Source organism: Lampris incognitus, chromosome 14, assembly GCF_029633865.1.
Source record: "Lampris incognitus isolate fLamInc1 chromosome 14, fLamInc1.hap2, whole genome shotgun sequence".
In the NCBI taxonomy this organism is placed as follows: Eukaryota; Metazoa; Chordata; class Actinopteri; order Lampriformes; family Lampridae; genus Lampris; species Lampris incognitus.
The window spans coordinates 41,900,622-41,926,482 of NC_079224.1; the positions used below are offsets into that span (position 1 = coordinate 41,900,622).

Consider the following 25,861-nt stretch of genomic DNA (forward strand, 5'->3'; position numbering starts at 1 on the left):
CCATACACGTGGAGTCACCAACCGCTTCTTTTCATCTGACAGTGAGGAGTTTCCCCAGGGGGACGTAACATGTGGGAGGATCACACTATTCCTCCCAGTTCCCCCTCCTCCCTGAACAGGCGCCCCCAACCGACCAGAGGAGGCGCTAGTGCAGCGACCAGGACACATACCCACATCCGGCTTCCCACCCGCAGACACGGCCAATTGTGTCTGTAGGGACGCCCGACCAAGCCGGAGGTAACATGGGGATTTGAAGCGGGATCACCGTGTTGGTAGGCAACAGAATAGACCGCTACGCCACCCGGTCGCCCCACTAGTTCCTTTTTTTTTTTAAAGATTTTATTATTATTATTTATATTGATATTTTCATGTCACCTTTTAGTATCGGCTCAGCTCACTTGGAACCTCGACGGAGGTGGTTCCAAAAAAAAAAAAAAAAAAAGTACCTGGTACCAGGTACCATCCCAAACTTCTGCTCAATGGAAAACCGAAAAAAGGGAGTCGAGTCGAGCCGGTACCATGCAGTGCAAAAGGGGCATAAGTGTCGAGTTATTTGGCCATACTTTACTTAAGTGCAGGAACTGTCAAGGGATATTGAATGTTATGAGAAAATGTAGTTTCTTACAACATTCAATAATTAATATTAATAAATAAATGGATATTAAATGCATATTAATAACAAAGTTTACCCAATCTCAAATCCCACGTGCTGTTCAAAACATGTTAAGTGCTACGGCATCTCCACAAAACTCACCAGTATATGGGTTCTCCTAAAAACCAATACGCCTTTAACAAAAACACTCTCTCTCTCTTTCTTGTCTCTCTACAACACTTCTGATAACCATTTCTGTCCATACAGAAACCACTGAAAGCCAAGAGGAGACATGACGGGACTTTTAATGTTCTTGCTCGGTTTTGGGGAGGGCTACGTTCTCTTTTTGGAGGGCACGGAAATGTTTAACAAGTGCCGCTGACAGCCTTTAAACTTATATTTACATACTCCATTTGCTGTTCCATATTTATTATCCATATCCAGAAGATGCCGCATGTTGGCAAAAGAAAAATGCCACTGTCCTCCTCCAACAATGAACGATTATAGAAATAAAAGTCAGTTGCACTGGCATCTTTTTCAAGTTACAACCAAATTTGGCCAAACAGCGCTGAATTATTTCCCAAAATCCCTCGTTTCCTTTTGTCGCTGAGTTCAGTAATTCCGTGTCACAGGACTGATGGTGTGTATTGTCAGCAAAATGTTATTTACCATTTCTAACAAGCCTCACTGTAGGCCACGGTACTTTCAGGCTATTACTGCCCTGAGAGCTGTGCTTCGTTGTAAATACATGGGTACTGTCGCAGGAGAGGGCTTAATGAGAATGGATGGTGAGAAGAAGAGGCACAGGACAAAGAAGGATGGGGGGGCGGGGAGAGAGAGAGAGAGGTTCATATCTAAGTGGATTCTTAAATCTGGTGAATAAAGTGCCATTAGCATTCAAGCACTTTTTTTTCCTTCCTCTTCTCTTTCCAGTCCTCTGCTTGCTTCTGCTTTTTCTCTATTTTTGTCAATCTCTCCTTCGAACACATTCAGTTCATTCACAGGGATGCATGATTTAACAAACCAGCATGTTTGTCATTGCATGTGAGTCAATGTGTGTGTGCACACATACACACTGTGTAAATCATGATTCACCACCAAGTTGTTGAGCCCCCCCCCCCCCCCCCCCCATTTTCTACTCAGTTGCATCCAGCCAATTAACCCACTCTTCCGAGCCGTCCCGGTCACTGCTCCACCCCCTCTGCCGATCCGGGGAGGGCTGCAAACTACCACATGCCTCCTCCCATACATGTGGAGTCACCAGCCGCTTCTTTTCACCTGACCATGAGGAGTTTCACCAGGGGGACATAACGAGTGGGAGGATCAAGCTATTCCCCCCAGTCCCCCCCCCCCCAAACAGGCACCCCGACCGACCAGAGGAGGCACTAGTGCAGCAATCAGGACACGTACCCACACACATCTGGCTTCCCACCTGCAGACACGGCCAACTGTGTCTGTAGGGACACCCAGCACGGGTGCACGGGGATTTGAACCGGCGATCCCCGTGTTGGTAGGCAACAGAATAGATCGCCAAGCCACCCAGACACACAATTTTGGAGTCTTTAGTCTTTAAGATTACAGCTGAAAATGTTTTCCTGAAAATGACAATGTAAAGTATGAGAGGAGAGAGAGACAGAATAACAGAATTTAAGGAAGAAAGAAGAGGTGGCAGAACAGACAGAAGATGATAGTGGACTGTTAGATAAAGAGCAGAGGGAAAACGGGGAAAAGGAGGACTGGAGAAAGGGGTGGGTGGATAGCATGTGACAAGCAATGGAAAGCGGTCAACTGCAGAGATGTGGACTTGAGAGACAGTAACCAATTACTGAGTCCTGGAGCGCAGCATCCCCTCCACTGCAACAACAGAGACTGCATTCTCTGCAATCTATCTGTTTTCTTAGAGTGGTCTCTCGCTATGCACAGCTTTTATTGTTATGGTTTGAACACCGTGTGTGAATGTCCTGCAGAGAAAAGAGGAATTATTTCTTCATTTTACATGGCAAACATTTTTCTTCCTGTGCCACTTATGCCATCCACCCACCAAACGGAGTTTTATCGAGACGTTCTTGCTGAATAATTACAGTTTTGCACACTAACCTCACAGTAATATATGTAAATATATGGAGTTGAACGAGGTAAAATGTCAAATGTCAAAGCAACTGCCCGTTATGTTGCATTAAAGATTTTTTTTTTTTCAAATGAACATTTGGTGCCCTTGTTCAGGGACACTACAACAGTTTTGGGCACGGTTGCTAATGGCAGGGTGTCAAACCAATAACCCTTGACAGAAAACTTGGTACTTTTTTTTAAAGCTACAGTATGTAACTTTTGAGAAATCAGCAAGCAGGAGCTAGATTTATATAAAGCACACAGCCCAAAAAAAAAAAAATCCCCGGTCACTCTTTCTCTCCTTCCTCCACATTCCCTCCTGTGACCCCTCCCTCCAAACCAGGTCCGCGTGCATGCATGAGTTTGCTCATTAGGACTGGCAGACCTCGTACCGTTGTTGACACTACGCAGCAAGTCTCTTGCACCAACGCTGCACGAACATTGTTGTTGTGATATACTTTTGTACATATAAGTATTTACGAAGATAAAGATTGCCATTTTCAAAACAACGGCACTTTTTCTGTCCACAAGACCCACAGTGATGGCGTGAAGTGAGCACAATGAATCACAGTTGGTAATCCATGCATGTAATGTTTTTTCTAAGTTACACCAACACGGTTGTTATGAAGCACTGTTTTAATTATAATCAAGGTGTTTATTGATAAAGACTGCTGTTTTCAAAGTACTGGCACCTTGTGTGACTTAGTCCAAGCTCCATAACAATGATGTGAAGACAGTATAATGTATTGCAGTAGGGTAATCTATACATATACTTACACTGAGCCTTGTTCATGAATTGGTGTCTAGATTCAGGGCTTAGCCAGGCTCATTTCATTGTTCCTGTGAGGTGATCTTCCTTCTTTTTTTTTCTCCCTAATTGTATCCGGACAATAACCCCACTTTTCCGAGCCGTCGTTGCTCCACCCCCTCTGCCGATTCGGGGAGGGCTGCAGACTACCACATGTCTCCTCCCATACATGTGGTGTCGCCAGCCACTTCTTTTCACCTGACAGTGAGGAGTTTCGCCAGGGGGATGTAGGGCGTGGGAGGATCACGCTATTCCCCTCAGTTCCCCCTCCCCCCGAACAGGCGTCCCGACCGACCAGAGGAGGAGCTAGTGTAGCGACCATGACACATACCCATATCTGGCTTCCCACCCGCAGACACGGCCAATTGTGTCTGTAGGGATGCCCGACCAAGCCGGAGGTAACACAGAGATTCGAACTGGCACCCTAATAATGCAATTTTAAGCCCATTGCCAAAATGCTATATATAAGTTAAGGTGGTATGAAGTGTTTTGAGTGCAGGGATGTGGGACACAAGTGCCACCCCTGCCCGCATAGAGAGCCGGAAGCGGAGGATGCAGAAGCTGCCGTCCACGCGGCTGAAGTGTGTGTGTATGTGTGTGTGTGGGGGAGTAACAAGACCGATGGCAACATAATAGACCGCTACGCTACCTGGACGTCCCTATCGGTCTGTTTTTAACCTTTTATTTAATTCCAACAGCATTGATTAACTGAATTGTACTTGTGAAGCACTTTGTAACATTGTTTTAGAAAAGTGCTGTATAAACAAAGTTGTTGTTATTATTATTATTATTAAATGAAATGGAAATGGACACAGATGATCCGCTGTGGCGACCCCTAATGGCAGCAGCCGAAAGTAGTAGTAGTAGATTATTATTATTTGTTCTGACAAACTTTCTGCAGAGTACTCAAGTGCTGTTCTATATAAAAATGAAACATTTCAAGCACTCTCACAGCATTGTTCTCTAGTCTGTTGTGCTCGAGTCATTACCATGACAGTACTAGTCCTCACCTGTGAAGACAGACGTGCTGACCATGACAGTACTAGTTCTCACCTGTGAAGACAGACGTGCTGACCACTTTGCTCTCCTGGCTGCCACTGACGGCGTTGAGGCTGACCTCATATTCAGTGGCAGGAAACAGACTGGACAAGGTAAAGTTGGTCACATCGCTGTCAATCACCAAACTGTCTACTCGCCCTGTGGGAGACAGCAGTATCACCGTTACAACAACCTTGTAAGTGCTGGAACCGTTTCTCTTTTCATTTCTTCTCTAAAATCAAATCTTTTTTTTTTTCTCAATCTAAAGATATAATCCTGAAGATTTTGTGTTTTTACTTCTTTGTTTAACTGACAGACACAGATGGCGATCTGTGTTAATTGCTGTTGGCCAAATACCAGACATTGTTTTCCAAACAGGTCATTGGTACTATCGTATCGGCACCTTACTGAGATTTTTCTGCCATATCTCCAGAAATAACATATCTTCCTTAGACTCCCCGCCTTTTAATTCTACTGCTATGCCAAAGACATAAAACCTCATTTTCGGCATCCTTTCCCTGGAGAAGTCCTACCTGATGGTCACCATTGAAACAAGCTACTATAAAAGCGTTCATGATAGGGCTCTTCCCTGATGAGCCGCTCTCTGAACACAACAGGGACTAAACAAGGATATCGTCCTGCATGTAAATCGTAAGGGGTGTAACCTAAACTTAGTCCACATGTGCGTCGCATAGCAAACAAATAATGTATGTAATATCTATTAGACAAAGACCATAATAACGTGAAGTCTTCGTAGAAAGGCGTGCCGGTAAATGGGCCCTACCTCTGGCTGACTTGTATGACATCTTGTAGTAATCAATTGGAGCCAGCGGTCTGACCCAGGAGATGATGGCTGAGTCCTCTGTCACGTAGGATGCTGTCAGATCCTTCGGAGGGTCGACGGCTAGAGGAAAAAGGGGAACAGAGAGCGATATGTAAGCTGGCTGTCACAGATGACAGTGTGAAAGTCTTTTGGTTCTTTATAAAATTCCATCATTTTGCAGCAGCCAGGGCCCCAAGACTCCATTATTATCAACCTGCCACTTCTCACAGAAACGTCTTCCTTCCACTTCCTTAGTATTTTGTCTCTGTCTTTGTTGTTCTTTCTTTCTTTCTTTCTGAAAGCCTAACCCCAGCAACGTGTCGCTTACATACTATACAAGGAAAACACAATTTCTATTCTTGCAATTGGTTTGGTAGCAGAAACGTCCATAAAGTGACTCCACTGTGAAAGCTCTGTAGAACAGCATATCATCGGCATGTTTACTAAAAAGATCCCCCCCCTCCCCGTCTGTAGGGACACCCGACCAAGCCGGAGGTAACAAGGGGATTCGAACTGGTGATCCCCGTGTTGGTAGGCAACGGAATAGACCGCCCCGCCACCTGCACGCGTCCTTTACTTTAAAAATTTTTTTTTTTCCTTCAAATTTTACTTTGATTCGCGCCCATGATTCCTGAGTGTGCAGAGTGGACAGCGAGGGCCACCATCATGTACACATCATTTTATAGTCCAGCATGGTGATTCAAGCATATATAAATTATGGCCACAGAAAAAGTTACTGACAAGTCAGTGACCGACCTCCATTAATTCATCAACCAAAGTCAATATTAACTCACATTTGAAACTTGGCAGGTGTTCATTTTGGGCCTTGCATCTAAATGTTTTTCAATCCTCCCCTAATGAGCGTGACCCACATCTACACTCGTGAAACTACCCTTCATCTGGGAGAGCACGGGCAATTTACTTATGCAAATGTAAAAAAAAATATAAAAAGCCAACCACAAGATATTTCAGGGAAAAGTAAGCCAAGCCCAGTTAGGGTGCTCGAAGGCAGGAATTACCACTGTGACTGTGCCTGGTATGCCAGGAGCAGATTTCCCCAGCTGACAATTTGTTTAATGTGTCCCCTGAGACCATCATTCTGCTATGGAAAGGGATATGGCCAAAATAATGTGAGCAAACAATCAAAACGATGGCAAGTCTTTAGTCTTTATAAAGACTAATGAGACAAAGAGGGTGTGTGTGTGTGTGTGTGTTAGAGAGAGACAGTGAGAGAGACCGGCAGACTGACAGACACAGATAGAGACAGGTGACAATGACAAAGACAGACAGCGGCAGGCTCAGGAGAGAGAGGGCAGGTAAATGAGACTAATCCCTTTTCTTATTTTGGACAGACCAAACGGGAACATCTTGTACAGCAACCACTGCACCCCCACCCAACCTGTTTACAAAAGAATGATGGCAATTATCCAAAGACACAGGGAGCCATTTATAACTTGTGGCCTGGGACTCATTTGAATTGTGCTGGTATAGCCCAGCACCTACAGAAGTTGTTTTTATTCGTGCGTGCATGCCGTACTAATTCTGTTTGGGCTGGCAGCGCTGGCGCCCAGGAGTAATGGCTGCACATTTTTGTTTTGTCATGAAGCTTCCTGAGAAGCTGAACAGGAGGAAGGTAAAGTAATAGCAACAGTAGCTCTGTCAGAGATATATTGTGACCCGCTCAGGCCAACTCAACGACAAAAGATTACACATTGTTTGACTGGTAAATCAGATTTTGGGGCCTGTTTTCATATATTTGCATGGTGCAAATCGCAGCTTTGCAGCAGCAAGGTGACATTTTAGTGCGGCACAGTGATGTTTACTCCTTGTGTTGCACCTGTTGGTATTTGGGTGACTTGCTGTGCACTGAGGTGGGTGTAGAGGCGTGGTCGGAGGGGTGTCATGGGCAATCCGGCAGCACACTGCAATTTGGTGTCAAGCACAACGGTGATCCGTGCTGTGCGCCTTGATTCAAGAAAACACGGCCCGCCGTTCCCCCACATGAGGGAACCGGATTAAAATTGGCACTTGTGTTCTTCATCTTATCATTAAGATCACCCAACTCCATTACAAAGCATAAGCTATTACAAAACCGTGGTCGAAGGTCTAAATCATTTTCAGCCAATGTTAAGTGCCAGACACTGTCTGACACCTACATCTCTTTCAGGCCGCAGCAGTAATTACAGTCTTCTGAAGGAATGAGTTTTTTTTTCCATTAGCTTCTTGAGTGTCTGGAGCAAAGGCATTATTCCAGCGTGTGAGACATTTGGCCTTTATATTAATGCATCATCTTACCTGTCTAGTTGAATTATCTTTGTGAAAAGACCATTCATCTCCAGTCTCCTTGATTATGTTATACAATCAACGAATGGAAAAGTTTCATGAGCCACAGCCCTGACAAAGGCAGAACAGGGCCAACGCCAAGCTGGGAAAACCACGAGCCACCCCCGATTCTTAAGTGTTTGCCCTTATCCGAGTTATCGGATGGGTTGGGTTTTACCTTTAGATCTGAGGAGTTAAAACACCATCAGAACCTGCTCTTTACGTTACGTGTCAGCAATGTGTCAGTCAAGTACAACGCATTCAACCTAAATATTTTTCTATGAATACCTAATTGTCGGGTAGGCACTCACTCCTGTTTTCATACAGTGAAAACTTCATCCATCCATCGCTTCTTTGACTTTTGGCTAAGATCAAGTGAAAACTTCATCCATTTGGTACAGAAGCTACAATAAAAAAAAAAAGTCCCGTAAAAACGGGGCGTCCGGGTGGCGTGGCGATCTATTCCGTTGCCTACCAACATGGGGATCGCCAGTTCGAATCCCCGTGCTGCCTCCGGCTTGGTCGGGCGTCCCTACACGCACAATTGGCCGTGTCTATGGGTGGGAAGCTGGATGTGGGTATGTGTACTGGTCGCTGCACCAGCGCCTCCTCTGGTCGGTCGGGGCGCCTGTTCAGGGGGGAGGGGGACTCCTCACTGTCAGGTGAAAAGAAGTGGCTGGTGACTCCACATGTATCGGAGGAGGCATGTGGTAGTCTGCAGCCCTCCCTGGATCAGCAGAGGGGGCTGAGCAGCGACCGGGACGGCTCGGAAGACTGGGGCAAAGATTGAGTTGAAATTCCCATCAACAACATAAACTTTCCTACTGCAGACCTCAGTCATCCTTGTTTAGTGCGGATGAAACGCTACAACAGAACACTTGATTATACAAACTACAGGAGACTGCAGATGAAAATCAGCTCTACTGTTCTAAGATATCCTATGAAAGCAGGCCCATGCCCCCCCCCCCAAAATACCACAGTCGAATAGCAGGTGCAAGAAGCACCGTACATCTGTATCACAATCCCCATCCAATTTCTCTCTTGAAATCTGCTCATCATGATTTGTGTTTATGCATGTGTGTGTGTGTGTGTGTGTGTTGGGGGGGGGGGGGTCCTTGTAGTTGCCAAGGTATTATATGATATTGGCAGAGTAATCAGCCGGCAGCATGCAGGTGTTCCTGGCGTGAGCGCAAAGTTAATATCTCTATTGTTTAGAGAGCGAGCGCCCCTCCATAGCTCATTATCCATTTCTCCTTCCTCTCTTCCATTCAAACTCCACCTTCAAACCTCCACCTCTTTGTTCAGTGTTATTTAACAGAAATAGCGGATCTTATCGTCTTCTCTCGCACTCTCTCTCTTTAGGAGGGTGCACTGCTCCCCCCCGCAACTCCACACATGTGCGCGGCAAACTCTGCGTGGAGACAACCGTCTGACTTCCCGCGTTTGCCGTCCACACTAAGCCAATTAAGACGAGATGAAACACCGACACATTAACAAAAGAGACAGAAGGTGGAGAGAGCCGCTGTGGCGATGTCCTCATCAAAACAGCGAAGGAACGACAGACAGCGCTCCAGACCACAAACGAGCGCAACAAGACCAGAAGGGACGCAATAAGGAATGGATAAAAAAAAAGAGGAAAAGTTAACAGGAAACTAGGCAGCAAAATGGAGACAACTAAGGTTAAAATGTTTTTCCCCCTCAGGTTCCGGTCACACCAGCATTTATGACTTGTTATATTTTGCACCGAAATCAATTTATTTGAATTAAATCATCAAAATCAGCGGATTTACTCCCAAAGTATTGAAGTAAATTCCCGCAATGCCTTTGCATAGAGTTCAACGTCTGCACCGACCAATAGCAAAACTGTTTTAACTGTGTTTTTTTAAAAATTATTATTATTTTGAGATACTTCATTAATCCCCGTAGGGAAATTACTCTGCATTTAACCCATCCTAGCTGTATAGCTTGGAGCAGTGGGCAGCTGCAGCACCCGGGGACCAACTCCAGTTCTTTTTTCCATTCCTCGGTCCGGGGCACAGACAGGACTGTTAACCCTAACATGCATGTCTTTTTGGACGGTGGGGGAAACCGGAGCACCCGCAGAAAACCCACCGCAGACACGGGGAGAACATGCAAACTCCACCGAGAAGACGACCTGGGATGACCCCCAAGGATGGACAACCCTGGGGTTCAAACGCAGGACCTTCTTGCTGTGATGCGACGGCGTTAACCACTGCGCCACCATGCCACCCTGTGGTGACCTTTGATGAGGCAGGCCGAGGTCAACGAGAGTCCAAAATGGATGACGCTATTGTTTTAGCAGTGTCACGTCATCAAATATCGTTCTTCGCAAAGACACGTGAGGGAGTCTCACTGTGCCAATTTCTGGTGTGACCAGCGCCTTACACTGGGATATACATTTTGTCTCGGAAGTCTTGGTCCCAGTTTAGCAAGAATGCCACACATAGCAGAATAAACACATTTTTTCACTCCCATACACTGGTTATGACACCACTTTATGAACATCCATAACTCAGGCCTCAATGGACGCAAATTCACATCTAAGTACTTGTTGCCTGTAACCCATCGAGGAACACCAGTGCCACAATTTATTTCAGTGTGCTGTACATCACATTTCTTCAGCCACATCTATATCAAAACTTCATGGCATGATGTGCCATGCACGATGGCACAACCACAGCCATCAGTCCAAACAACTCACCTGTCGTCAGCGATGCAGTAATAGGCTCAGAAGTAATGTCCCCTTGTATCGTGATTAGACTGACAGTGTAGTGAGTGGATGGTAGTAGCCCCTGGATCAATGACCTTGTCTTGGAGCCATCCAAGGTCACCTTGGAGGTGTCAGTTCCATCTGCAGAGCTGCAGCTGAGGATGAAGAAGTCAGCAGGTGGTGCTGGGGCACTCCACGCCACGGACACAGACTCTGAAGTCACCTCTGACAAGTAGAGGTGGGTCACGGGCCTGATCCCTACAGAATACAGTCCAGACATCGCAGCAGAGTTTCAAGGAAAGGTAAAATGCCAGCCTTAAGCAGGAGACAGCAGGGGGAAATGCATGCGCTGTCTTTGTGGAGATGAAAGATAAGCCACAAAATGATTGATGGATGAGGTCATGAATGTATGCATGGTCGGATGGATGGTTTATGATAGAGTTGAGAAGCTTATCCTCGGGTGACATCTTTTTGGGGGCGATGACGGTCATCACAGGCTACAATCACAATAAAGTAATGACATAATTGGTCACACGGGTGGAAACGTAATAAGATGATTGGTCGTGACGATGAAGAAGTGATGGGATCGTTCAAAATCAAGAAATGGAGAGATGATGGTGATGATAATGATGATGATAATGGCCGCAGCTGTTTCTCACACTGTACATTGATGAAATGAACAGAAGATAATATAATTAATATGACCTACTCTACAGAGTGAATGCATCATGACAGGGAATAAGAAATGAATTAACCACAAGCACAGTCTATTAAACTAGATGGGTGGTGTACTGGATGAGGGGTGGAAACGCTCTTAGATAATGGTGCTGCCTTCATTTTGAATTCATGTTGACAGATGAGCAGATTGCGGCTTTGCTTTTGTAGATATTGCGTACATGTGGATGAGGCAAGAAGTATAAGGCTCTTAAGGTGATAATCAAGGTTGTGGAAGGGAACATGAGGGTAACAGCAATTACATTATGAAGAGTTGTGACTGATGGAGTAATATCTAATACGAGAGATTAGATTGCAGTGACGTGACATATTTGGCAAGCCACATGTAACGCATCTTTTTTTTCCTTTTTTTTTGTATTCCCCCCCCCCCTTTTCTCCCCAGTTGTACCTGGCCAATCACCCTGCTCTTCCGAATCATCCCGGTCACTGCTCCACCCCCTCTGCCGATCCGGGGAGGGTTGCAGACCAGAGGTGGAACACCCGGCTTCAGAAAGTAGAAGTACTAACCATGTATTTGCTCCACCCATGGACTAAACCAGCTGATTTCACTAATTAGTTCTCCTACTTGGCTGAAGTGTTGTAATAATTAGAATCAGCTAATACATGGTTAGTACTTCTACTTTCTGAAGTGGAGTTTTCCACCTCTGCTGCAGACTACCACATGCCTCCTCCAGTCCATGTGGAGTCGCCAGCCACCTCCTTTCACCTGACAGTGAGGCGTTTCGCCAGGGGGACGTAGCGCGTGGGAGGATCACGCTATTCCCCCCCAGTTCCCCCTCCCCCCTGAACAGGTGCCCGGACCGACCAGAGGAGGCGCCAGTGCAGCAACCAGAACACATACCCACCCATCCGGCTTCCCACACGCAGACACGGCCAATTGTGTTTGTAGGGATGCACGCCCAAGCCAGAAGTAACATGGGGATTCAAACCGGAGAGCCCCGTGTTGGTAGGCAATGGAATAGACCGCTATGCTACCTGGACACCCCCAAGTACCTCACATCTTTGCCATTTACATTGACAGTATCTTGTAAGTGGGTTTACCAGATGACAGCAAGTAGAACTGAGCTAACGTCCAAAGGTGATTTGTCCAAAATTTCAAAGTTTGTCTGAACATTCTGTTAGGGATTACAACGTCTGTTTGCTGAATTCCACCCATCTGACACCGAGTTAAAAAAGTAAAAAAGAAAAAAAACCCGCAGAGCTGAAAGACGAAAGCTGACGCCAAAATCCAAAATTGACAAATGATTGCAACTTATTGCAAACGACGACTGTTTTATCTGAGAGAAAGACCTACAAATTAGATTATTTAAAACCTAATTTATGGAATTAATGCAAAGGTGGAATCCACAGCCACTGAGATGTATGTAAAAAAAAAAGACAAACAGGGGCATCTAGGTAGCGTAACAGTCTATTCCGTTGCCTACCAACATGGGGATCGCCGGGTCGAATCCCCATGTTACCTCCGGCTTGGTCGGGCGTCCCTACAGACACAATTGGCTGTGTCTGTGGGTGGGAAGCCGGATGTGGGTATGTGTCCTGGTCGCTGCACTAGCACCTCCTCTGGTCAGTCCGGGCGACTCCATATGTATTGGAGAAGGCATGTGGTAGTCTGCAGCCCTCCCTGGACCAGCAGAGGGGGTGGAGCAGTGACCGGGACGGCTCGGAAAAGTGGAGTAATTGGCCGGATACAATTGGGGAGAAAAAAATGACGAACAGGAAAACAGACTGACAGGGTTACTTGGGATTTGCTGTATGACTGTAAATGGCTTAGGTTTAGAGTTTGCCAGGAAGGGCAAATCCCAGATGTCTCATGAAAGGGTGCTTCAGCTGAGTGCAGGCAAACAAACGCTACCAATACGGTAGAATGAAAGGTGGATGGGGGGGGGGGGAGAAGTGGATTACAGTTGATTAATTGTTCTTCTTCCCGATACTCTTGATCAGCCATTCCGTCATTTACTCTCATTTCTCTTTCCTTCCCCCAGATGGTGTAGGAGCAGCGTTGATAGTGGAAATAAAGTTGACAACGCCATAATGAAGGTGATCGCTATGATAATGATGAAGATGATAATGGCAGCTGTGATGGCGACGGCTGCCGTGATGGCTGTGGCAAAGGAAAAACAAATGATCGCGACGAGAGCAAGGGGAGAACACTACGACAAGCACGATGGCAGGTGGACACTTGTCAGTCACTCTGTGGTCAATCACAGAGCATCCTTTATGGTGCTGGTACAAAGATCAACTGTGTGGGGGGCAAAATAAAAACAGACAGACAGCAATTTCTGTTGGATGAACTGAAAGACAGATGAACAGATGGCTAGAGAGCTAGAGAGTCCGGCCTCAACGGTTATAAAAGGATGACAGGTTTCTGATCGAGGTTCGAGGTGAGACATTGGACAGCGACAGAGAAGAAGAGTACAGCACAGGTGTAACAGTGAGAGAGGGGGAATTGGCCGTGGGAATAAAAACAATGAAACATTGATAAATCTGGATGCACAACAGAGGTGCAATTAGCAAACACTTGTCATGAGCTCGTTAGAGGCCATGAATAATTTACTCACAGTAATTGCTTCCTCGAAGCATTTGCAATTGTCTTCTCTCTTAGTTTTACTTACCTTTCTGGCCGTCACACGGTAGCTGACATTAGCACGCGCAGTATTTCTTCATTAGACGAAGCATCAAGTGTGTCATTAAACTTGATTTCTAATTGCTCACTGTGACCCAGAGTAAGCAGTTTATTTTATATTTTCATATAAACAGATAAAACACCAAAAATGAAAAAAGGAAAATTCCTTTTAGTTTCGTGTGATTATAGCACACAGGAGTAATTTTTTTTTGACCCCCCCCTTCTCCCCAATTGTATCCGGCCAATTACCCCACTCTTCCAAGCCATCCCAGTCGCTGCTCCAGCCTCTCTGTCGATCCCGGGGAGGGCTGCAGACTACCACATACCTCCTCCAATACATGTGGAGTCGCCAGCCGCTTCTTTTCACCTGACAGTGAGGAGTTACCAGGGGGACGTAGTGCGTGGGAGGATCACACTATTCCCCCCAGTTCCACCTCCCCCCTGAACAGGCGCCCTGACCGACCAGAGGAGGTGCTAGTGCAGCGACCAGGACACATACCCACCCGCAGACATGGCCAATTGTGTCTGCAGAGATGCCCGACCAAGCCGGAGGCAACAAGGGGATTTGAACCAGCGATCCCCGTGCTGGTAAGCAACAGAATAGACCGCTACACTACCCGGACGCCCCACACAGGAGTAATTTGATGCTGTATCCTGTCCTTAATATTCAAAGCTGCTTTTAAAAAGTGCAACAAAAAAAAGACTGTCCTCTTCATATCTCCAAGGTATGTTATTTCATTTCCTCTTTGTATCTGTCAACAACAGTGGTAGTCATATGACCTAAAACCACAACCATTAACAACCTGACCCATTTGACATTTCGCTTCAGCTGACAGTCAGACTCAACAAATATTGCAGGGGCCATCTTTTTAAAAGCTCAGAAGTCAAAAAGTGTCGTAAGTTTAGTCGACTGCAGCCACACAAAGCGCGTCCATTATGAAACTCCCACTTTGCCAGTGTGCCAAAATGTCCACCCAATGAATAAACGAACGAACAAATAAATAAATAAATAAACAAATAAATAAATAACCGGCAATAATTTCAGCTTCCTGATTCACTGCATACGCGTTACCTGTGAAGGCGTCTATGGTGGCTGCAGAGCTCTGCTGTCTTCCTCTCCTCGCTGCTACAGTGATGGTGTACTCCGTCCCAGGCTCCAGTTCTGTCAGAGTGGTGGTGGTGACATCCTTCGGCACCGTCAGCTGCAATGGTGAAAGTGCCTTAAAGTCAAACTGAAATTCGGGGCAATTCCTGTTGCCTCAACGTGTTATCACAAATAACAGGGACATAGCCACTAAACAGAAAAAGTGCAAAGTCACACGACTGTATCTTTCTATATGTTTATATGTATTATGTTGTATCTATCTGCTTTACAATCATATCACATTTGTTATGACGTTGGCTCATTCTAGGTCTTTTGTCTTGAGCCGAGCAGCGAGAAGACACGCGCGCAGTGAGCAGAAGCATTAAGCTATTGATTTCATAAAGATCTTGAGAATCCCTTAGTTAGCTAAACCAACTATCGTCTACAGTTTGGTGCTGTATTGAATTCGACCCAAGAGGAGTCCTGTCGTCGATTTGGTGTTGGAACCGAACGTATTCACATCGGCCGCAGACGAACCCTTTGACCCCGCTGAGAGTCCCAGCCTGGACATCGCTCGGTATTGGAGCATATGCGAATCGATCAGGTCTTTTATGGAGGGAGAAAATCTGTGAAGAAGATCCCAGTAGATGGCGAGCCACCCAGCTTGATTCCAGAACCAGACTATACTGCTACTGAACAGCAGATGGACTATCTGCCTTATGGTAGGATGGTACCAGTCACCTGGATTGGTACCAGCGCGAACACATGTTAAAAAGAGTGCACTCCAATGACACTTTTTGATCTTGTGGATTCTTGTGTTTGAACTCGGACAGATCAATGTCAATCTGATTTGAACACACTGACTTTGACAAAACACTTTGACCGACTATTATAAAAGAGTTTGAACTGTGAGCAAATTCAAGAAAGGACATTTTATTTTATTAAAGGGCCCATTTGTTATTTTCCATACACCGGTGAATGTATGTATATTTTATGTGTTGCATATTTTTTGTTGTTGTATCTATCTGCATTATGTTGTATCTATCTGCTTTACAATCATATCTCATTTGTTATGACGTCGGCTAAATGACTGTAATGTAATGTAATGTAATGTAATGTAATGTAATGAAGCACTTTGTTACATTGCTTTAGAAAAGTGATATATAAATAAATGTATTATTAGTTATATTATTATTCTTCATCCATTATCCAAACCACTTATCCTGCTCTCAGGGTCGCGGGGATGCTGGAGCCTATCCCAGCAGTAATTGGGCAGCAGGAGGGGAGACACCCTGGACAGCCCACCAGTCCATCACATGACCCCCCTCCATCACATGCCCCCCCCCCACACACACACATTGGGACAATTTAATATGGCCAATTCACCTGACCTACATGTCTTTGGACTGTGGGAGGAAACCGGAGCACCCGGAGGAAACCCACTCAGACACGGGGAGAACATGCAAACTCCACACAGAGGACGACCCGTGACGACCCCCAAGGTTGGACTACCCCGGGGCTCGAACCCATGACCTTCTTGCTGTGAGGCGACCGCGCTAACCACTGCAACACCGTGCCGCATTATTATTATTATAGCTACCTTTCTGTCAGTCTCCACATTTCCATGTTCAATCAGTCCATTCATTCATCCATCCATTCATCCTTTTACCTCAGTGGTGACACCAGAGGAGGAGGTGTAGGTAACTTTGTAGTGGTCTATTGGGCCCTGGACCTCACCCCACACCAGGGTAATAGTGTTGTCCGTAGAAGCAGTCACGGTCAGATCCAAGGGCACATCAAGGCCTAACAAAGGGAACAAATGAGTCCAAAGAAAAGACCATGGCTAAAGAGCACTGTGGCCAAATGCTCTGAAACAACACCCTGAGTAGCACAGATGAAAACAAATTGCCAAACTGTGAAAAGAATAAAAAGAGTGAACCTTTACAGATCTTTATTAGCATGACGTAAATGATGTTTCTTTAATCTCTTATAATTTATGTAGTGTATTCCTTGTTTCTTCATTAAACACACACACACAATTATATATGCTATACTTGTGAGGCACGAAACAAGCTCGTACTGAAATGTATTAAAGTTTTTTTTCCTACATCTATCTTATATATATCATATATACTATATACACACACACACACACACATCTATCTTATATATATATATACACGTATATATGAAACCTGGAATCTATTTTGTGTATTTTTCAGCTGACAGGCTGACAGGTAGACAGGGTTCAAGTGACAGGTGACGCACAGTGTAGTGGGCTGGGAAGACCGGGCTCTTCAGGCTAACTGAGACATAATCTATCAAAAGGGAAATGGAGAAATACTTCCAGGCACTAAAACACCTTCACACAAAAGGTTAAATGGGGTCAAGTTTTTTTTATGCTTTGTTTTTGTCTTTTCATACCTGTCACACTATTCAATGCACAATGAAAATTCAAATTGCCTATTAAAAAACAGACAGGAAAATAGGCCCATTTGCCAGTTTTCATTATTGCAGGTTATAAATACAAAACAGGAACCCCTCCCCCCCAACTAGCATATTAAAATAGCCTCAGACCTAACCCAAACAGTATATGTCCTAATAAAATTGGTTTGCCTAGTCTGAGTAGAAATAAAAGAAAAAGTAATTAAGATGTCAAGGGATAAACTGGCAAACTAGCCGGGCTTGAGGTAGTGCTCAACATAACACTGCTTCCTCCGCTTGCATCACCAGCTCGTCTGGATCATTTGTTTCTGTGGACAAAAGTAAGAATTTATTAACGCACCCGTTCGGGCATTCATTGTCGCCGGTGTACTCTGATTGGTGCCTTTCATTGCAGAGATGCCAATACCATATTCTGTTCCTGGCAGGAGGTCTGAGAGAGAGAGAGAGAGAGAGAGAGAGAGAGAGAGAGAGAGAGAGAGAGAGAGAGAGAGAGAGAGAGAGAGAGAGAGAGACAGTGACAGAGAGAGAGACAGTGACAGAGAGAGAGCGAGGGAGAGATAGAGAGACAGAGACAGCGAGGGAGAGACAGACAGACAGAGGGGGAGAGAGAGGGAGAGAAAGAGAAAGAGAAAGGGAAAGAGACAGAGAGGGCAAGGGAGAGAGCGAGAGAAAGAACAAGGGAGAAAGTGAGGGAGAGAGAGTGGGAGAGCAGGAGAGACAGACAGAGAGGGAGAGTGGGAGAGAGAGAAAGAGGGAAAGAGAGCGAGAGAGTGAGTAAGAGTGAGAGAGAGAAAGAAAGAGAGAGAGGGAGTGAGAGAGAGAGAGAGATTTTAGAATATGACAAGGACACCTTAAGAACACACAAACAAGCCAACAGTACTGGTGAATTAACAGCCCACTTAACTCCATATTGGTAAGCGGCCTGGGCAGATAACATGTGTTTTCAGAGATACCACCTGACCCCAAGTGCAGTTTCCAGCAGCATTAATCGGGGTTTCAAAACAATGTGAGACAGAGAGGTGAGAAGCCAGAATAAGCAACAAAAGAGAGATCAGCGGTGAGAGGAGAAATGAGGGAAGGAAAGCGTGAAAAAGGAGAGATGGCATTGATTGCTGTGGTGCTGGAGGAGAACCTGAGAACCTCTCCTTCTATTCATGCATCCGCTACGCCCTTTTCCACCACCGTGGCCTTTCATAAAACATCTCACCCCTCCTTTCAGGCAACCTTTCCATGTGCCCACAGGACATCAAGAAATTCTACAGATACAATCAGCAGCCTGTCAGTGTCAGCCTGCAAGTGTTCGCTCAGGAGATCATTCTGTAGTGTAACAACAGGGTTCTTCCCATCTTGTTTACACAGCGTTACACACACATTAGATGCTCTGTGATGCTACTAACACGTGCACAGCAGAGCATGTGAGCAGAAATGCTTCCAAATGAGATGAATAAGTAAACAAATAATTTACAGTGGAAGTTATGACAAATAAAAAATAAAAATCCGTGTGTAGAAAAGACGAAGCTCTTCTCCTACCTGTGAGAGTGGTCTTAGTAGTGGCTCCCTCGTTCCGCGGCACAATTACTTTATCATATTGGTCTCCCGCTAGGGTGCTGTACACCACCTCGTAGCCATCCACCTGCATTTGAAAAAATAATTACATGTCAACATCCCCAGTACCAAAACAGGCTGACCGCTGTGCAGGTAATTACGCAGGATAAAGAACCACGGATAGGTAGAATCTCGTCTTTCAACAGTCAACGCCGTAATGAGCACTCAACAGCTTTAGTGCCACTACACTGTTGATACACCAACAATGAACAGCCTCAGTATTTTACTAATTTATCTCATTAGCCAAGTATTTCTAGAGATTATGAATTCATCGCCTCATGTTAAACCAAGAGCTAGGTTGATAATATTAGGATATCATCTAATGATTTTGATTAACAGATAATAAGAATACCACATGGGTGGGCTTTACTGTATGATGATGAAACACACTGCATGACGTTCACTGTAACACACACACACATACTAAAGTAAATGTGCAATACTCTGATTAATTAAACCTTCAGGTACTTCCTATGTTGTCCTATGTGTTAAGGCTTACCCACTCAGTACTAAAAGTACGAGGAAACTGTCAAAATGTTTTTTTTTTTTCCTTCTCTTTTTTGGCCCAGCGCGGCTCACCTCAGCTTCACTGTTTTCCCATTCGAGCTCCAGTGTGGTGGAGGTCTTGGACACCAGCCGCGGGTTCTTTGGCGCATCGATCTCTGAGAAAAACGATAAAACTGACAATGTTGGGGACACTGAGACCAATCCTCCGAAATGGTCAACAGGCCAACATCAGCAGCTTCTATCAGTCACAGATAAAGCTTGTGTTGCATTGTTCAGAGAAATAATTTCATACTGATACAGAATTACTGGCATGAATAACTGTACATCATCATGAGTTACCATATAAGTTTACTAATGTTGTCTCTAAGCATGCATGCTATAAATGTTAACATAAATCTTGGGAATATTTTGATGTCCAACACATAATTAGTCTTTGTCATTCCAACTCTATTTCGGGTGTCCTGTATACCATTTTGCATGCATACCATTTTCCCTCTAAATCAAGTTGAAACTAATGTTATTTCAATATGGTGCATCTGATGGTGAAAGATCGTGATAATGCCACATTTAATGTGCCTTCAACAAACTGCATCGAATAATAATAATAATGATAATGATTCTCTTGAATAAATGTTCACTACCATATCCAATATGTGAGACAGTATTAGGGTTGTGTATTGGCGAGATTCTGGCAATACGATACGTATCACCATACAGGGGTTGTGATTCAATATATTGCGATATATTGTGATACTGTAAGAAAGGCGATATATTGCGGTTTCATAGGCCTGTGTTCTTTGTGCTTATGCTACTTCCTGTCTCAGTGAACGTTGTTGCATTGGAGTGGAAGAGTCAAATGGCTGAAGATAGATTACAACACGTATGTAGCGGTTGTGGGGTTACACACAACATAAAATGTTTGTCATGAACCTTTACATGTTAACAATTAAACATCGATATAGTGGTTTTGAGAATCGATACAGTATCACAACAGATAATATCGCGATACTCGAGCGTATCGATATTTTCTTACACCCCTAGACAGTATTGTATTTTGTTCGACCTATTACTTAATATTCTCATTCGCGTGGAACATAGCCTCTCCACACACACACACACACACACACACAGGCACAAATGCAGACCACTATGACCACAACATCTGCTGCCTGTCAGTCTCACCGGTAGTGAACTCTGTGGAGATGGATCCACTTTCGTTGCCTTTTCTGACACCACTCACAGACACCTCGTAACGGGAGCCAGGCCTGAGGACCTGCGTTGGGGAACACCGTTTAGTTAACAACAAGTTCATTTTTTTCTTCTTTTGTGGATTGGATGCATACTTAGAAACAGAGACAGGTGCATTCACACACATCCCTTCCACTCACTTGCAGTGAATACTGGCTTAGTGTGGGCTGCAGGCGGAAGGTGGTCCGGGGCCCTTCTCCTACCAGGCCATACCGCAAAACTATTTGGTCAATCTTGGCCTTTGGAGGGGTCCACTCCACAAAGGCCACCGTGTCCGACACATCCCTGACAACCAGCTGGGTGGGGCCATCAATCACTGAGGACCGATGGAAGGAGGACGAAAGGAATGACAGGACAACAAGAAAGAAAGAAAGAAAGAAAGACAGACAGAAAAAGAATGAACAGTGGAACAAAGAAGAAATTAAACCAAGTGTGAATTTTGGAATCCAGGGGGCGTGGCGGCCTATTCTGTTGCCTACCAACACGGGGATCTTCGGTTCGAATCCCCGTGTTACCTCTGGCTTGGTTGGGTGTCCCTACAGACACAACGGGCAGTGTCTGCGGGTGGGAAGCCGGATGTGGGTATGTGTCCTTGTCGCTGCTCTAGCACCTCCTCTGGTCAGATGGGGTGTCTGTTGGGGGGGGGGCTGGGGGGAATAGCGTGATACTCCCACGCGCTACATCCCCCTGACGAAACTCCTCAATGTCAGGTGAAAAGACGCAGCTGGCAACTCAACAGGTATCGGAGGAGATGTGGTAGTCTGCAGCCCTCCCCGGATCGGCAGAGGGGGTGGAGCAGCGACCGAGACGGCTCGGAAGAGTGGGGTAATTGGCCAGATACGACTGGGGAGAAAACGGGGGGAACCCCCCCCCAAAAAAAGAAAGTGTGAATTTAAAAAAATGGATTATGAAAGCGGTAAAAGCATGTTATAGTTTAAATATGGAAATGTTTTCTGTTAAGGTCGTGTGAGACCTGTTTTACACCCACAGTGTTCTGACTGATGCACCAACTTCTCTCAAGACACGCTATTGACACATCGCCACTGAAGACCCATTCTGGTGGTTTCAACTCACTCAGACATTGTTGTGAAAACACACTGAAATGTGCAATAAGTCAAAAGGACACACTTTTACCTGTGTCCACGGATTAAAGCAAAAAAAAATAAAAATAAATAAATATCTGACCCGAAATTTTTTTCCAGGAAAAGTCATATATTTTTTTTGTGTTATTCAATATTTTTATGGATTTTGAAAAGGTTGGTGGTACACGGCAAGTTAACATATCAATTGAGACATTTCACCAGTGATGCCACTAATAGGAATAAAATAAGAGAGATCCGTACAAGAGAAGATACAGCACTAGTCATGATCCAAAGAAAAGGAAGCCACCCAGGGACACAAAGACGGGAATCATAATTCAGGATCGTCAAACAGCCATCCATCCATTATCCGAACCACTTATCCTGCTCTCAGGGTCGCGGGGATTCTGGAGCCTATCCCAGCAGTCACTGGGCGGCTGGCGAGGAGACACCCTGGACAGGTCGCCAGGCCATCACACAGGGCTCTCACACACACACACACACACACACACACACACACACACACACACACACACATTCACACCTAGGGACAATTTAGTACGGTCGATTCACCTGACCTACATGTCTTTGGACTGTGGGAGGAAACCAGAGCTCCTGGAGGAAACACGGGGAGAACATACAAACTCCACGCAGAGGATGACCTAGGATGACCCCCAAGGCTGGACTACCCCGGGGCTTGAACCCAGGACCTTCTTGCTGTGAGGCGACCACGCGGACAACTGCGCCACCAGGATCGTCAAACAATGTAACACAATTCAAAAAAAAAAAAAGATCCCAGATTGGTCCCTTTTTATGGCCTCTATCAGTAATCCTGATCACGGTGGATTCAGGCCAATTGATATTCAGCGCATATGTTCATGTTTTTATTTTATTATAACACCAAACAAAACAATGTTTTTGTTTTAAGTGAGTCTCTTATCACTTAACTGAAAAAGACAAAACAAAAAACAAAAACAAAACAGCACCAGCTTCTGGAGGTCTTAGGTGCTCTGATGGGGGGGGGGTTGGGGTTGGGTTTTGTGCATCTCGAAAATATGCATTTTCACATCATTTTAGACCATTATCATTACATTTTTTTTTCTCTTATAACAACACAACAGAAGGAGCCGTTTTTCACAGCACACTCAAGACATTAGCGAGAAGAATAAGCTCGCTGATGGAAGTAAAGCGCTGCCATGGCCCTGCAGTAATCCTTCCCTCCTCTTACACTGATCTCCCCGTGCGCCATACCACACAACACCGGTAGAAACGACACTTACAGCGAGCGGGTCTGAACTGCCATTTTCTCATCCTCCCGCCGCCATTTGACGACGTACCAGCGTTTGGCTGCTTACCGCCGCTTCTGTTCGGCTGGACGTCTGTAGACAGCGCCCTTTCCCGGCAGCCACAAGTCGGCCCACAGACACCCCATTTACGCTTGGTGTCAAACTGCGTTTTAAACGACCGGCAAGGACGGAACCGGAAATACGTCATTAACGCAGGATGTGACGGTTGTTTTGGTAACAGCGCGCCAACTTTCGATAAAATGGAGAGAGGAGAGTGAAATCAGATGCCTAATCTCCATTGGAGCAGAAGAATCAGTCCTGTCAGTCTCAACAGTTGGGATAGTCCGCACATGTGTATTAGTGCTTGAAACAGCTTCAAGCGTTAGCTATTGTTTCCACAGCTAGTCGGCAAACCTGGCGCTTGACTGAGGCCCTTTGACATTGTAGCGGAAGTGACGTAAAAAGTAACGCAATCGTCTTCTTCTTCTTCGGAGTAATGAAATCTGATCACAAGTGGTCAGCAGGACGCATTTTGCGACGCATGATAGGCACAGGTGTAAACGGCGATGTGGCTCGCTGTCCACTTGGGATCCGGCCGCCCAAAACGCATCGAGTCGATTTCTCTCACTGTCCTTCCTCTCGCATAATTATTGTAGCGAATTGGGGGACAACGCAACCGCAGGAACTGCCGCGGCCGGGAAGCGAACCCGTATCGCCCGCACCGCAGGAGGCATCGCTAACCGCTAGACTAGAGGGTGCCGACCGACTCCGAAAGACTCCATAAACCGACTAAAATCACTCCCTAGCCTAGCAACATTAAGGCTACAAACAACCCATAATGCATCACTCCGTAAAATACCTTCGCTACTCTGGTACTCCCTCCATTCTGTGTATAACTGTAGTCCGCTGACTTCCGGTTTCTACTGCAGAGGTCATACCGGTTTCCTGTTTGTTAGCGTGTGCCAGCATTTCACGATGCCTGCAAGATTTACCATGGATAAATGTCAACGACATGCACAGAATTGAAAGTTGAAAGTGTAAAGTTTCAAGTTGTGCATAGACGGACGTAACTTGATATGTACAACTTGAAACTTTTCATCCGTTTGCTGGTAGGTGCAGGGGAAAGTTTGTCGACAATTTTGTGCATGTTGTCGACATTTATCCATGGTAAATCTTGAAGGGCACCGTGAAAAATATGCAATTGTCAATAGTGCAAACTAACAAACAGGAAACTGGTATGACCGCTGCTGTAGAAACCAGAAGTCAGTGGACTACAGTTATGCACAGAGCCGGATATAATTGGGGAGAAAAGGGGGGGGGATTAGTGTGGGTGGGCACAGAGAAAATCAGGTGGGCCTAGCCCGTCCAACACCAATCATACTTAATAGGTTCTGAAAGGAATATGTTAACCAAAATAGGCTATTACAACTCTGCTTGCCTGAATGCACCACAGTTTAATCATACAAGCCTCATACATCATCAAAGGTAATGTTACACACACCATAACGAACATTAACAGCATCGCACAGCCTGGCATGGCGACCACATATTCACACACAGACACAACTGACAGATGCAACAGCATTATTAATCAAGCATATAGATAGAGGTACACACGGGGCTGCTGACACCGGGGGGAACACCGGGTCAGTTGTCTTGGGCACTGGGTCAAAGAAGGGTCCAACGCAGACGGCTCCCGCAGCCGCTGCCAACTGCGAACCAGCACTAGCACCAGCCCAGAGCTAGAACTAGGTCCACATTGGTGGAAAAAGTGGGGTGTGATTCAAAATGAGGCCTGACATTTTGATGAGGCCTGGGTGCCAAAAATGTGAACCTATCCTTTAACAAACTGGCAGAAAGGAAAGTTCACACTTCTAAGATCCCAGAGGAATATATTGAGAAACTCTCACTCTGGCAAACTGCATACGAAATGACTAACCAGTAGCACCTCAGAGGAGGCTAACAAATAGTAAACAATCTGCCATCATGGAGGGGTACAACCTGGGCTTGCACTCAAACCAACTATACCAGTGATGTGTATCAAATTCATGAGGATTGCCAGAGCAAGAATCAAAACAAAACAATTAATTAAATAGTGTCTACGGTGATTGTTGGAAAACTAGCACTTATTACAATGAAATGTGAAGAACAAAAAGCACATGAGGTGGGGCAGGGAAAACAGACTCTCCTAATATTCAGGACAGGAGGGATTTGTTGAACAGATGAATTGTGTCTGCACCTTGTTAGTTTTAGAGCCATCGATGCCACAGTGGAGAGATCTCAGCAGCTATTGTGATGGGAAGTGTTAATTAGCACGCTTGATTGTTTAATACACATGTTTTTACAGGAGGATAAGGTTCAACATCTGCTACATTAACAGTTGTTTGAAAATGCGACAGTTGTTTGTGACCTTCACATCAGCACTTGGTGAAATCTAACGTAGCGAAACGCCTTAAGATGATCATGGAAGACAGCCAGGAGGAAATCCACGCAGACACGGGAAGAATATGCAAACTCCACACAGAAAGGACCTGGGACGGCCCGGGGTTCGAACCCAGGACCTTCTTGCCGTGAGGCGACGGTGCTAACCACTGGGCCACCGTGCCGTCCCATAACAATTTTTCATAGGTAGGTATTTAAAAACACATCAAAAAAGCTGGGCTAGAGTTGGGATGTGCAAAAGGGTCCATCCATCCATTCCATCATCCAAACCACTTATCCTGCTCTCAGGGTCGCGGGGATGCTGGAGCCTATCCCAGCAGTCATTGAGCAGCAGGCGGGAAGACACCCTGGACAGGCTGCCAGGCCATCACAGGGCCAACACAC

The 25,861-nt window shown here is 45.4% G+C and overlaps 1 protein-coding gene across 1 annotated transcript in view; it reads right to left on the reverse strand.

Annotated features, from left to right (window-relative positions):
- Positions 1 to 25,861, reverse strand: part of tnr (tenascin R (restrictin, janusin)) — a 160,674-nt gene that overhangs the window by 64,257 nt on the left and 70,556 nt on the right. The window contains exons 5-14 of the mRNA XM_056293922.1: positions 20,811 to 20,986; positions 20,605 to 20,695; positions 19,495 to 19,577; positions 18,841 to 18,943; positions 17,651 to 17,740; positions 16,535 to 16,668; positions 14,854 to 14,983; positions 10,415 to 10,681; positions 5,332 to 5,451; positions 4,563 to 4,706 (exon numbers count right to left, since the gene is read on the reverse strand). Of these exons, the coding sequence (XP_056149897.1) occupies positions 4,563 to 4,706; positions 5,332 to 5,451; positions 10,415 to 10,681; positions 14,854 to 14,983; positions 16,535 to 16,668; positions 17,651 to 17,740; positions 18,841 to 18,943; positions 19,495 to 19,577; positions 20,605 to 20,695; positions 20,811 to 20,986 (1,338 nt within the window). The remainder of the gene's footprint in view (positions 1 to 4,562; positions 4,707 to 5,331; positions 5,452 to 10,414; positions 10,682 to 14,853; positions 14,984 to 16,534; positions 16,669 to 17,650; positions 17,741 to 18,840; positions 18,944 to 19,494; positions 19,578 to 20,604; positions 20,696 to 20,810; positions 20,987 to 25,861) is intronic.